The following is a 13,337-nucleotide window of genomic DNA, read 5'->3' as shown; positions in this document are numbered from 1 at the left end:
ATCATCCCCAACACACACACACACACACACACACACACACACACACACAGACAGAGGTGAACAGACAGATAAGTGATCTGAAGACAAACTGAATTGCCAAACCATAACCCCATGTTGACTGTTTGTCCAAAATGTTCAGGTCAAAGTTTCAAATGAAAAAAGAAAAAGGTGAGACTGAAGGTTGGTGTTTGTGTTGAGTAATGACTCGACATGGTGCCTGAGGGTCAATCAATTAATCAATTGTATTTATAAAGCCCAATATCACAAATCACAATTTACCTCACAGGGTTTTACAGTATATGACATCCCTATTGAGTCAGTGAGGCCCCACTCTGCTTCTCCAAACCCAGAGAGTGGCCCACAGGTCCTCAGCCTTCAAACACCTACCTGCTTGAACTACAGGAACATCTGGTGAAAAGGGTTCTGAGAGCTGTGAACCAACACAAAGCAGCAGGCCTAGATGGGGTTAGGGTGAAGGGAGTTGAGCCTCAACGTCGAAGACGGTTAGGGAAATGAGTCAGGGTCAGGGATAGGGTTTTCACATACACAATGAATGGCGAGACCCCACTTTCCATGTTTCCAACTCAGATTCTCATCTACTAAACAAAAATCCGGAATTCCAAATTCCAAATTCCAACTTTGAAAAATTAACCAATTCCAAATTCCAAATTTGACCATAGGGGGCAGCATCGCCTAACAAATGTCAAATTCCAAATTTTAATGCTGGATTCCCTAAATGCAACTTTTCATCTGTTTTAATGTAAAAAGTCCAATTTTGACCAGATTTTTCAAATAAGTGTTTTTTGACTTCCTTTGGGGTCAGGGGTACCAAAAATTACACCCTGTATCGGCGGGATGGCAGGTTTCAGCCAGACGTGGTTCCAAGTCTCCATCTCGTTGTATGGCCAAATATGCCCCAAAAAGACTGCGTGGGGTGACCTGCTGACCCCTGAACTTTGGGAGGCCGTAACTCGAAAACGCAAGCGGCTAGGGACGTGGGGCCGGCTGTTCCCGGAAACTCTCAAAGAGCTCCATAACATAAGTGAAGATCGGACCCCTAGCTGGAAGTCTATTTTTCCACCCCGGATTGAGTTTTTCTGCAGCGAGGCCTTCTTGGATGGAGAGCCTTGCAGGCCTTTCTGCTTGATCAAATGAAAGAAGCCAAGTCAGGCAGACTTGGTCGTAGAGCCGCAAGCAAGGCATCGACGGAAAGGGCCCGATGAGCTGATCCGGGGCGTCTTCGATCCACAGCTCCAGCCCCTTCCTGTCCAGAGCTAGGGGGCGCCAAATGTTGGGATTTTTCACCAGGTTAAGTGCAATATCTTTTTAAGGGAAGCAGCCAGGGATGTGGGACAAGCACCGCTGGAAAGGTCTCAGAGAAATTTCTTCTCACTCCCTGCATTGAATGTTGTGTGTGAAAAACATTTTCGGGACAGCAAGAAGTGATGCTGGTGACCAGAATGATGTCTGGAGTGTCAGTTAGAGTGTCAAATGTGAATAACATAACCTTACTTAGGAAAATGAATTTAAATGTGCTTAATTACCACTTTTAATCTAAACATGCTTTTGCACGTAACAAATGAAGGAATAGCTGGACAGGCAATTCATAAACATTGCTTTCATTTTGTGATACTCGGATGAGGTTACTGATTACATTTTTTAACAGGGAGTTTCTATTTGTATCAGAATACATTTTAACGTAACCCTCCCAAGACTGACTGCGTCGTATCTTGGATTATAGACCACAACCCTAACAACCCATATATGGATGTAAAGCAGACGTTCTCTGCCTTCAGAAACTGTTGAATTTTTTGGATAGCCTCTTGGAATCATGTTAAAATGAAAATGGCTTGTTTTTCTGTTGCAGGCTTAAACATCTGCACGTATATTGATTAGAAACATTGATTGAGAGTGGGGGTTGGGGGATACTAATGATTTCATAGTCATCAAGTTGTGGCATAAAAACATAATTTCCACATTTCATATTGCTGTAAATAGATTAATTGTTGGAGTAGAAAAAACATATATTCTAAGTTTAGTATTTTATATTCCACATATCCATATTGTACTTCCACATTTCAATATATTGTATAATGCATGCACATAGATTAAAAGTTGGACTTCCTGTGTCAACAGGAAGTAGGAAGATCAGCAGCAGCATTGACTGCATGGTAAGCATTAGGTCTGTTGTTTATTGATTTTTCTTGTACAAAATGTGTTGTAAATTGTTTGTGTTTGCCTTATTTCACTGTCTAACATCACAATATCATGTTTATCAGTGTTTTTATGCACTTCTGAACTTTTAAAAAACATGTTTTATTGCATTTTGGGCAGCACATGAAAATGTTATCATATAGATGTAAATGGAATATTTCCAAATTTCAATCTGTTACTTAATATAGAGATTGAAATTTGGAACATGAAGTTAGTTAACTATCTAGCTACATAATACATACATTTTAAAGCTAATTTGTCATTGTATCTTGTACATTTTTGCCTTAGCCACTCAATGCAGTCTGGAATTTGCAGTCAATAGCAGCCCAACAAATTCCAGAAGTGATGTTTATTTAAACAGCTGGGCTTCACGGGAAGACAGAGAAAAGTGAGCAAAAGTGAACAGGTTGTTATAAACCGTCGATCGGACGATACTTTTCACTGACTCCAAAAGACTCTCAGCATGCTGATGGTTTGAGGCAATGGACGGAGGGACCAGAATGAGTGTTATGGAGCTGTGTGAGATTGATGACCTGGCCACGGGTTTGGTGCTGGACCCTCTGTTGGGTTTCAGGACCCATAAAATGAACATCACTCCTTCACCAGAGATACAGTGTTGTGGTATTCTCAAAGAGACCCTGCTGAGCTTTCAGCATACACATGATTTCAGCGCAACATTCGATGCACTGCTGATGATAGTGGGCAAACTGGCTGGTGACTATTTTAATTCTCTGGGAAGCCGTCATCAGGAACTACTGAGGCAACATGTGTATTGCTACTTCAGGGCCTTCCTGTTGGACAGTGGTGTCAAGATAGAGTCCAGTGACAGATACTCTTCTGAGACCAATGGAGCAAAGATAACCTCAACAAGGCACTGGTTTCCAGGACAGCGTGCTGAGGTCCTGCTGGGCTGCATAGCAGAGTTTAGTCCCGCTGATAGTGCTGTGCTGCAGGCTGGAGTCAATGACTTCAGCGTGATGTATTCCTTACGCAAACGCTGCGATCAGCTCTGGCTTGGGCCTGCAAGTTTTGTTAACCATGACTGCAATCCAAACGGCAAGTATGTCGCTTGCAGGTTCTTTGCTTATGTTGAAGTCATTAGACCCATCTCACCTGGCGAGGAGATCACATGTTACTATGGTGCCAACTTTTTTGGGGAGGGAAATGAAATGTGTGAGTGCTGCACCTGTGAGAGGAATGGAAAGGGTCGCTTTAAACAAAGAGGGAAGCAGTCTCATTGTGAAGAAACAAGGGACCCTGTGGCTCCAAAGTACCGACTGAGGGAGAGATATCTTTGTCATCACAGAGAGAAGACCAGTGCCTGTATCAATGACAAGTTGATTAAAGAGGTGGAAAGATGGACAGTGCACAAGAGGACCTCTTCGAGACCAAGAAGTGCAGCTCTCACTGCGCTCACACATCAAACAAAACCCACTAAGACAGCCGACACAGAACCTGTGTCTCACCCTGTCGAAATGGACAAAACCTGCAACACAGAAACAAACGAGAAGACTGAGAAAGCAATTACACAAATTCAAAGCAACAAGTGCAACAGCACTGAATTCTGCTCCATGGACATGGCTGAAAATCCAGCTTCCAAGCCAGTGAAGGACGAGCCAAGGAGAGCTTCATCCCTCTTAGAAGTTTGTCAGAGTGTCACAGATAGATCAAAGAAAGCTGGAGACAGTCCACTGATATCAACACAAAGTGTGGGAGCAGAGAAGACTTCTGAAGATGGGAAAGGAAATGAGGTTGTAAGAAGAAGGAGCAAGCAGAGTTCTAGAGAAGCTCTGACAGCACAGTCAGAAAGAAGAGTGTCCAGAGCCCCAAAGGGGCAGCAAGGAGTTACAGAGATATACACAGCTGAGGGTAACAGAGGGATGGGTTATTTATTGTTTGAATATGCTCAGTTTTCCAATTTTTGACAATAACATTGTGACCACATGTCCTTCTTAAACCCCTCTAAATGCACAGGTTTCAGTGTTCTGAATGTCCTCTTTGGCAAGATGGTAAGTAGAAAATAACAGAGAGTGTACTTTGTGATAGTTTGCTGAGGAGGCAGTCTTAATTTAGTGTATTATTTTTAATTATCTGCAGAGCGGAAAAGTATGCGGATTGTGTTTTGCCAGCTACAGCAACTTAAAGCAACACCTTACAGTGTCCCATACCATTCCAAATAAAAAGGAGTTCAAGCTTCTTGTGAAATATGGGAATGGACGGTAAGATTAAATAAAATGTGTTTCTCATATTTATGCATAGATACCCTGTTATGTTATCAGCTTGGATTTCCTGGACTCATTTATTTTTCATTTCCTACCACAGAACTTCAGACAGCTTGGACTGCGACTTATGTGGGTAGAAAAAGCTTGCCCGCCTCGATAAGCACTTACAAGATACACATACAATTATTTCAGCAGAGGTAAGTACAATCATTTTGTTTTAATTTGATGAAAAACTCATTTAAGATCTGTTGTAAATGTAATGTTTTGTCCCTCTTAAGTTTGTCTAATAGTAGATTATTTTCTTATGTTAATAGGAACGAGAACCTATCATGAAGCAGGCCAAGAGAGCAGCCATCGTGAAAGAGCTCGGTGAACTGCGGAGGTCCCAGCCCGATAAGCCCATGGTATCAACGTTGGACATGGGGATTACCGATGAATATGGTACTCTTAAGTTGTGTTAATATTATTTGTGATTCCCTGGTATCAAGGGGACTGAAAAGAAGGCTTTCATTATCATATCCCTTTAAATTTTCTATCCAACTATACACAAATTAAATTTGAGCTTTCTATTGTGTAGTTTTTTGTATGGCTTTTGTGTAGCAACCAAAAACAGAAATTTGGAATTTGGAACGACAGGGTTTTAATTTCCAATTTAAATCAAATAAATTTCATTACAGAGGATGATTGTCTGCCTATTGATTTGGAACCGTCTGAGGATTCCGTTGATAAGGAACATAGGCAGGAGCAAGAGGATCCCAGGACGAAGACACAGACATGGACCTGGATATTTCAAAGCACAACATTTCACCCCCCAATGCTCATCCTCCCACTGGAGTCATTTCCAGCCACAGATGTTCCACCCTCATGCCTGGCGGTAGTCATATGAGAAGTGATCAAAATGTGTCCTCCACTGACCCTAATGCCAGTCAGCCACTTCCTTCCACCCCTGTTCCTGGGTCCCACAACTCCTCCTCCACTGATCCTAGTGCCAGTCAGCCACTTGCTTCCACCCCTTTGTCAAAGGCATGCAAGTGCACCTGCCAGCAGTTTTTTTCCAGGTTGCAGCAGCTGGAACAAAAAGTGGATTTTTTGATGACAGCACAGCACCAGACACCCACCTGTATACCTTGTAAACCACCTCTATCAGCTCAAAAATGGGAACATGCCAACAAGGGGAAGATGGGCGATCATTTATTTGGTAAGTTTTCCTTTCCTTTCCAGTTACAATTTGGGGGAGACAGAGAGATTTACAGTTAGTTCATTCTTTCCCTTTTCACCTTTGTTGTTTTTGGGTTGTCCAACTAATTAATTAGTTATTAACGGTTTTAATTTTACTGCAGAAAAGATTCTTCAAGACTTTAGAAAGTTTCGCCTGGGGTCACGGAAAGGAAAGAAGGACATAGAAAATGCACGGCAGTCATCCAGCCACGGTCTTCGCTTTTGCCTCTACATGGCCGCTGGCCTGCCTTCCAAGGCCGTCTCCCAAGACCTAAGGTTCCTAATCCAAGTAGACAAGTTACGTGCGTAAGTAGTTTTTCATCTCAGATTGTTCTTGACCTAAAAAAAGACAATTTTCAGAGTTAACCAGGCACCAAATACTTACAAATACACACATATTTTTTTTCTATGAATTCCAAATTTTAATCTACGGTGATATAGAAATAGATGAGAATTGAGAAGTTGGACCATGGAATGTGGTGGAACTGGAAGTCAGATTTAGCCACTTCTAACTCCTTAACTTTTTCCACAGTTGGCCAGCGTACCTGTTTCAGAAGGGCTATGCACCCACGACAGTCAAAACATGATGACCAATGTGGTCATGTTCCTCAGACACACCGAGAGCTCATTTGAGAAGGCTAGTAAGCTCAAGAAGAAAGACTTCGCGACACTTCAGTATGAAATTAAGAGAATCATGGCTGATGTCCAGAAAAAAATGGTCGTCCACCGGCAGAAAGTCCTACGCCATAAGACAGGTAAATGTTTTCAGTTGTTTTCAGTCCGGTATTCTTGGCTTTATTGAAATCAAATTGTATGTCTCATACATGTGTATATATATATATATATATATATATATATATTTATTGTCATCTAAATACATGCATGTCACACTGTTTTTACAGACAATCAGCTTGGTGCAGTCGAAGAAAAGAAATTCATGATTACTGCCAGGAAAAAAATTCCTAAACTGTTTGGTAAGTCGACGTTATTATTTACATTGTACTCTTTCTTCTTCAGTAGTTTGCATTCTTAACTGTATCTTTCTGTGTATATCTCTGCATGTTTTGTAGAAAGCTTAGCCGGCAATGGAAGACAGCAGAATGAGCATTCCAAGCTCATTGGCTACATAATGGGCTACCTGTCCATGCTCACTGGACACAGATCCATTGTACTCACTAACATGACCAAGGAACATGTGATGAACTTTGAGACGTGGGATCATGGCAAGAAGTTCCAAGTTCTGGTTAGTATTTATTTAGGTGTGGTGGGTCCAAGTAATGAGCTTTTCATTGGTTAAATTAAGATTAGTGTCTTTGTTGAAGTCAGCATTTCATAGTCATATAAGCTACAAACACCAGTCACTGGAGGTTTGTTCCACTCATTTAAAGTCCACCTATCCACAGAAATAATTTAATTTTCTTCATTTAATATCCTAAGGTGGATGACCACAAAACCGTGAGGTCATTTGGCCAAGCTGCATTTTCCCTCAACAATGAGGAGTTTACGTGGCTTGAATGCCTGACCAATGGCAAGTGCTGTAAGCCAGGCCAGGCCAGCAAGTATGTGTTCCATACAGTGCTTGGCAAGCAGATTCAGAAGCCGTTAAACTTCCTCCATCTGGCTTGGGTGGATGCTGGAATGCAGGGGACTGTCAGCTTCAACATGATCCGGAGCAGCGTCTCTACTCAAGTAAGAACTTAATATAAGTTGGAATCTGGCCATAGTTTTTAGAATTTGGAAGTTGTAATTCATCCATAGATTAGAATTTGGAAGTTGGAATTTGTCTATAGATTACAATTTGGAAGTTGGAGATCAGTGGCATTGGATTTGAATTTGGAAGTTTGAATCCTCAACATGGGGGCTAGAATTTGAAGTGAGATTATGTTGATGGTTGCATGTAGGTAGAAGTAACAAATTTAGTGTACACACATTTTAGAGACTGTTGAGTGGATGTCATAAGTTTATTGAGAGCGTTGATTAACACTGTTGAGACACATTTTCTAAAAGGACTGTTTCTGACTGATTCTTTGTTTGGGTTTCCAGGCCAACAAGTACCTCTCTGAAAAGGAGAGGAAGCAGGTGGCAAAACATATGTGCCATGACCCCAGCACAGCAGAGCGATTTTATGTCGCTCTGCCAGACAAAGTGATGGGGTATGAAACCAGAAAGTTGCGAATGAAAGCCTTGCAGAGTGCTGCTGCCAACCCCCCTCCAGATGACAAAAGTGATGACGATGAACTCATCTTAACTGATACATCGGAGACAAGCTCAAGTGATGAGGAACCTGTGTATGATGATCAACCAGAGTCAAGCTCTTCACTGTCTGATGAGGAGTTGAAGAGCAGGCGTCAAAAACGTGAGAGTTCTCCACAGGGACATGGAGTGAAAGTCAGTTTTGAAGTTTCCTCTTTGTCAGAGGATGAGCTCCCATCATGTCAAAATCAGGAGACCAGAAGGAGGTTGGATTTCCCACCTATATCCAAGAAGCAGGGCTGCTGACAGAAACCTCTGGCGGGGAGAATGATGTCTGTGTTCCTGAGCCCCAAAATCAGATGACACTTGAGTGTGTGGATGAAACGCCCCCAGAGAACGTGCCAGCAACCCCAGCCGGGGAGAAGGAAGTCTGTGCTCCTGAGCCCCAAAGTCAGATGACATGTGATTGTGTGGATGAAACGCCCCCTGAGAACGTGCCAGCCACCCCAGCCGGGGAGAAGGAAGTCTGTGCTCCTGAGCCCCAAAGTCAGATGACATGTGAGTATGTGGATGAAACGCCCCCTGAGAACGTGCCAGCAACCCCAGCCGGGGAGAAGAAAGTCTGTGCTCCTGAGCCCCAAAGTCAGATGACACGTGAGTATGTGGATGAAACGCTTACTGAAAACATGCCACCAACCCAATTCTGGAGTGAGGAATTGTGAGTTGCAGGGGCGAGAAAACAAAAAAGAGCACCAGCTGTATCCAGCAGGGCAGGGCACCAGCATGGAAAAAGTGATCGCATGGTGAGTTAGGGTCATTACATTTGTTTATCAGGCACCCTTCAAGGCACTTTATTGTATGTTTTGTTCACTAGAAGGGCACGTTTGATGGCACTTTTTCTGTTTTGTTCAATGAAAATGCACCATTAGGGTTAGGGGTTAGGGTTAGGGTTAGGGAAGGGGAACTGAACCCATCCCCCATAGGGTTAGGGTTAGGATAGGGGACTGTACCCCATCCCCTGTTAGAGGGGAAGGGTGGTGCACTGTCCATCCTCCCAGGGGCACCCCAGCCATGCTGGCCCCCCCTGTATTTGTTGTGGCGCTTTCTGCCATATTGGACTGTGGTCCAGGCACCATCAGCCATGGTTGTGTACGTGTTTGTGGTGTTTTTTTGTACGTTTTTTGTTTATTTGGTGTATTTTTTTTATATATTTTTTTCGTGTTTTTTATGTTTAATGTAGATAAGTGTGCGTGTGTGTACTGTTTTTATTTTGTGTGTATGTGTCCTTTAATATTGTGTTTTGTGTGTAAGTGACCTTTAATATTGTGTTTGGTGTGTGTGTGTGTCCTTTAATGTCTGTGTTTTGTGTGTAAGTGTCCTTTAATATTGTGTTTGGCGTGTGTGTGTGTCGTTTAATGTCTGTGTTTTGTGTGTAAGTGTCCTTTAATGATTTAGTGTTTAATGTTCCCCTGGGGCAGCCTTTGTTATATAAAAAATATAAACAAAGTAAAGAAAACAATAGTGGAAATGAAAATAGAAATGATAAAGACTTAATGAGTAACAAAAAGCGCTTTCCCAAAAGGGGAAAGGAAGATTTCTAAAAGAAAAAGGAGGGGGGTGAGGTTAAAGGTTAAAAGTAATCCAAAAGCAGTCAGAAAGAGGGAAAAATGCTGAAAAAAAACTCCAAAAGAGAAGGATTTTCCTCAAGGGAGAAGTGAGGAGAAAAGGCAAGAAAGGAGACAAAGGGAGGGAGAAAAAGTTTGCCCTCAAGGGGAAAAAAAGCTGTTGCTGAGCCTTAATTAGTCCTAATTAATGTAGTGCTGTCTGTCGACGTTTCGATCCATATGGATCTTCCTCAGGACCAGCACTCTTGCAAAGTTTGGACCCACTACTGGAGCTGAGACAGTGAGCTGTTTCTCCTCTGGCTGCTGCAGTAGAAGTGAGCTCTGTGAGAGAGTGAGTGAGTGTCAAGGCTCCTCCCACGTGGTTTGAGCACACACACACTAATGGAGGAAGAAGCCTGGGCTTGTTCCGAATGAAAATGACAGTAGAACCTGTTGAAATGAATTTTATTGTATAACAATAAAGTCACTAATGACCAGTCATGTGCTCTGCCAAGATTTTTTAACCCCTTGTGAGTCCCTGCTTCCCTTCCCTTGTTTTTAATGTAGCCAAATAATGCATTTTACAGGTTTAAGTCCTCTAATTAATGATTTCCCAGTTTTAGATAGTGTCTAATGAATTATGTGTCTAATTTATGAATCCCTATTTATGTTTTTAAGTGTGATCAATTATGTTTACAAATCCCTGGATGAGTTTAATTAATTTTAACCCCCTAATTAATGATTTGCCCTCTGTAAATAATGCCAAATAAACTATCTGTCTAATGTTTTGATTCCTATTTATGTTTTAGTGTTGCCAATCACGTTTTTAATTTTCGGAATAAAATTGCTTGTGTTCCTGTGCATGAATCCTACCTGAAGAAGTTAAAGAGTGTGTAAAGAAGAAGTTAGGTTAAAGAAGAAGAAGAAGCCAAAGAAAGGTTAAAGAAGAAGAAGAAAGAAGAAGAAGTTAAAGAAGAAGAAGAAGAAGAAAGAAGAAGAAGAAGAAGAAGAAGAAGAAGAAGAAGTTAGAAAGAAGAAGAAGGAAGAAGAAGAAGTTAGGTTAAGTTGTGTTAGGTTAGGTTAAAGTTAGGTTAAAGAAGAAGAAGAAGAAGAAGTTAGGTTAAAGTTAGGTTAAAGAAGAAGAAGAAGAAAGAAAAGAAGAAGTTAGGTTAGAAGTTAAAGAAGAAGAAGAAAGAAGAAGAAGAAAGAAGAAGTTAGGTTAAGAAGTTAGAAGAAGAAAGAAGAAGAAGAAAGAAGAAAGAAGAAGAAGTTGTAGAAGTTAAAGAAGAAAGTTGTGCTAAAAGAAGAAGAAGTTGTGGTTGTGTTGTGTTGTGCAAGAAGAAAGAAGAAGAAGAAAGAAGTGCTAGTTGAAAGAAGTTGTGAAGAAGAAGTTAAAGAAGAAGAAGTTGTGCTAAAGAAGTTAAAGAAGAAGAAGTTAAGAAGAAGAAGAAGAAGAAGAAGAAGAAAGAAGAAGAAGTTAAAGAAGAAGTTAGGTTAAAGAAGAAGAAGAAGAAGAAGAAGAAGAAGAAGAAGAAAGAAGAAGAAGTTGTGCTAAGAAGAAGTGTTGAAGAAAGCAGTTGTGTTGAAAGAAGAAGAAGAAGAAGAAGAAGAAGAAGTTGAAGAAGAAGTTAAGAAAGTTAAAGAAGAAGGTTAAAGTTAAAGAAGAAGAAGAAGAAGAAGAAAGAAGAAGAAGAAAGAAGAAGAAGAAGAAGAAAGGTTAGGTTAAAGAAGAAGAAGAAGAAGAAAAGAAGAAGAAGTTAAAGAAGAAGAAGAAGAAAGAAGAGTTGTGCTAAAGTTAGTTGTGTTGTGCTGTTAAAGAAAGAAGAAGAAGAAGAAGAAGAAGAAGAAGAAGTTGTTAGGTTAAAGAAGAAGAAGAAGAAGTTAAAGAAGAAGAAGAAGAATAGGTTAAAGAAGAAGAAGAAGAAGAAGAAGAAGAAAGAAGAAGAAGAAGAAGAAGAAGAAGAAGAAGAAGAAGAAGAAGAAGAAGAAGAAGAAGAAGAAGAAGAAGAAGAAGAAAGAAGAAGAAGAAGAAGAAGTTAAAGTTAGCTAAGAAAGCAGGTTGTGCTAGGAAAGTTAAGAAAGTGCTAAAGAAAGAAGAAGAAGAAAGTTAAGAAGAAGAAGAAAGAAGAAGAAGAAGAAGAAGAAGAAAGAAGAAGAAGAAAGAAGAAGAAGAAGAAGAAAGAAGTTAGGTTAAAGAAGTTAGGTTAAAGAAGAAGAAGAAGAAGAAGAAGAAGTTAGGTTAGAAGAAGAAGAAGAAGAAGAAAGAAGAAGAAGAAGAAGAAGAAGAAGAAGAAGAAGTAGGCTAGGTTAGAAGAAGAAGAAGAAGAAGAAGAAAGAAGAAGCAGAAAGAAAGAAGAAGAGGTTGTGCTGTGTTAAGAAGAAGTTGTGTTAGGAAGAAGAAGAAGAAGAAGAAGAAAGTAGTTAGGTTAAAGTTGTGAAAGAAGAAGAAGAAGAAGAAGAAGAAGAAAAGAAGAAGTTAAAGAAGAAGAAGAAGAAGAAAGAAGAAGAAGAAGAAGAAGAAGAAGAAGAAGAAGAAGAAGAAGAAGTTGTGCTAGGTTAGAAGAAGTTAGGCTAGTTGTGCTAGGGTTAAAGAAGAAGAAAGAAGAAAGAAGAAGAAGAAGAAGAAGAAGAAGAAAGAAGAAGAGGTTAAAGAAGAAGAAGAAGAAGAAGTTAAAGAAGAAGAAGAAGAAGAGAAGTTAGGTTAGGTTAGGTTAGGTTAGGTTAGGTTAGGTTAGGTTAGGTTAGGTTAGGTTAGGTTAAAGAAGTTAGGTTAGGTTAGTTAGGTTAGGTTAGGTTAGTGGTTGTGGGTTAGGTTAGGTTGTGTTAGGTTAAAGAAGAAGAAGTTAGTGTTAGGGGTTAGGTTGTGGTTAGGTTAGGTTAGTTGTTAGGTTAAAGAAGAAGAAGAAGTTAGTTAAGAAGTTAAGAAGAAGAAGAAGTTGTTAAAGAAGAAGAAGAAGAAGAAGAAGAAGAAGTTAAAGAAGAAGAAGAAGTTAGTTGTTAGGTTAGGTTAAGAAGAAGAAGTTAGGTTAGGTTAAGAAGAAGAAGAAGAAGAAGAAGAAGTTAGTGTTAGTTGTTAGGCAGGTTAGGTTAAGAAGAAGAAGAAGAAGAAGAAGTTAAAGAAGAAGTTAGGAGGTTAGGTTAGGTTAGGTTAGGTTGTTAGGTTGTGTTAAAGAAGAAGAAGTTAGGTTAGGTTAGTTAGTTAAGGGGTTAGGTTAAAGAAGAAGAAGAAGAAGGAAGTTAAAGAAGAAGAAGGTTAAGAAGAAGAAGAAGAAGAAGGTTAAGAAGTTAGGTTAGTTAGGTTAGGTTAGTTAGGTTAGGTTGTTAGGTTAGGTTAAGAAGAAGTTAGGTTAGGTTAAGTTGTGCTAGGTTGTTAGGTTAGGAGGTTGTGGTTGTGGGTAGGTGGGTTAGGTTAAGTTGTGCTGTGGTTAGGTTAGGTTAGTTAGGTTAAGAAGAAGTTGTGTTGGTTGTAGGTTAGGTTAGGTTAGGTTAAAGTTAAGAAGAAGTTAGTTAGAGGTTAGGTTAGGTTAAAGGTTAAAGAAGAAGTTAGGTTAGGTTAAGAAGAAGTTAAGAAGTTAGGTTAGGTTAGAAGAGGGTTAGGTTAGGTTAGGTTAGGTTAGGTTAGGTTAGGTTAAAGAAGTTAGGTTAAGAAGAAGTTAGGTTAAGAAGAAGAAGAAGAAGAAGTTAGGTTAGTTAGGTTAGGTTAAGAAGGTTGTTAGGTTGTTAGTAGGTTAGGGGTTAGGTTAAAGTTAGAGGTTAGGTTAAGAAGAAGTTAGAAAGAAGAAGAAGAAGAAGTTAGGTTAAGAAGAAGAAGTTAGTTAGGTTAGGTTAGTTGTTAGGTTAGAAGAAGTTAGGTTAGTTAGGTTAGGTTAGAAGTTAGGTTAGGTTA

General features: G+C 40.1%; 2 protein-coding genes across 2 annotated transcripts; both read left to right on the top strand.

Moving 5' to 3' along the window:
• Window positions 1-2,107: 2,107 nt before the first annotated feature.
• On the top strand, window positions 2,108-4,897 carry LOC125903813 (histone-lysine N-methyltransferase KMT5C-like). Its single transcript, XM_049600967.1, has 4 exons — window positions 2,108-2,171; window positions 2,503-4,083; window positions 4,189-4,223; window positions 4,751-4,897. The coding sequence occupies exons 2-4, from the start codon at window positions 2,697-2,699 to the stop codon at window positions 4,895-4,897; spliced, it is 1,569 nt and encodes a 522-aa protein (XP_049456924.1). The 5' UTR covers window positions 2,108-2,171; window positions 2,503-2,696.
• Window positions 4,898-5,886: 989 nt separating this feature from the next.
• LOC125903812 (uncharacterized) lies at window positions 5,887-8,501 on the top strand (the record flags this gene model as incomplete). Its single annotated transcript, XM_049600966.1, has 7 exons — window positions 5,887-5,943; window positions 6,187-6,409; window positions 6,557-6,628; window positions 6,725-6,897; window positions 7,092-7,343; window positions 7,698-8,010; window positions 8,100-8,501. Coding segments are annotated over exons 1-7 (1,492 nt in total), but the record flags the coding sequence as incomplete, so codon positions are not given.
• Window positions 8,502-13,337: the final 4,836 nt, after the last annotated feature.

Source organism: Epinephelus fuscoguttatus, linkage group LG16 (genome assembly GCF_011397635.1).
Source record: "Epinephelus fuscoguttatus linkage group LG16, E.fuscoguttatus.final_Chr_v1".
Classification (NCBI taxonomy): Eukaryota; Metazoa; Chordata; class Actinopteri; order Perciformes; family Serranidae; genus Epinephelus; species Epinephelus fuscoguttatus.
Note: the sequence above shows the minus strand (reverse complement) of the source record. Positions and strands in the feature narration are given on the sequence as shown.

What these genes read in the sequence shown, in the direction of transcription:
- LOC125903813 (XM_049600967.1), top strand. Translation starts at nt 2,697, where the DNA reads ATGGACGGAGGGACCAGAATGAGTGTTATGGAGCTGTGTGAGATTGAT. An exon ending in AGAGATATACACAGCTGAGG is followed by an intron (nt 4,084 to 4,188) that starts GTAACAGAGGGA and finishes CTAAATGCACAG; the next exon opens with GTTTCAGTGTTCTGAATGTC. An exon ending in ATGTCCTCTTTGGCAAGATG is followed by an intron (nt 4,224 to 4,750) that starts GTAAGTAGAAAA and finishes TTATGTTAATAG; the next exon opens with GAACGAGAACCTATCATGAA.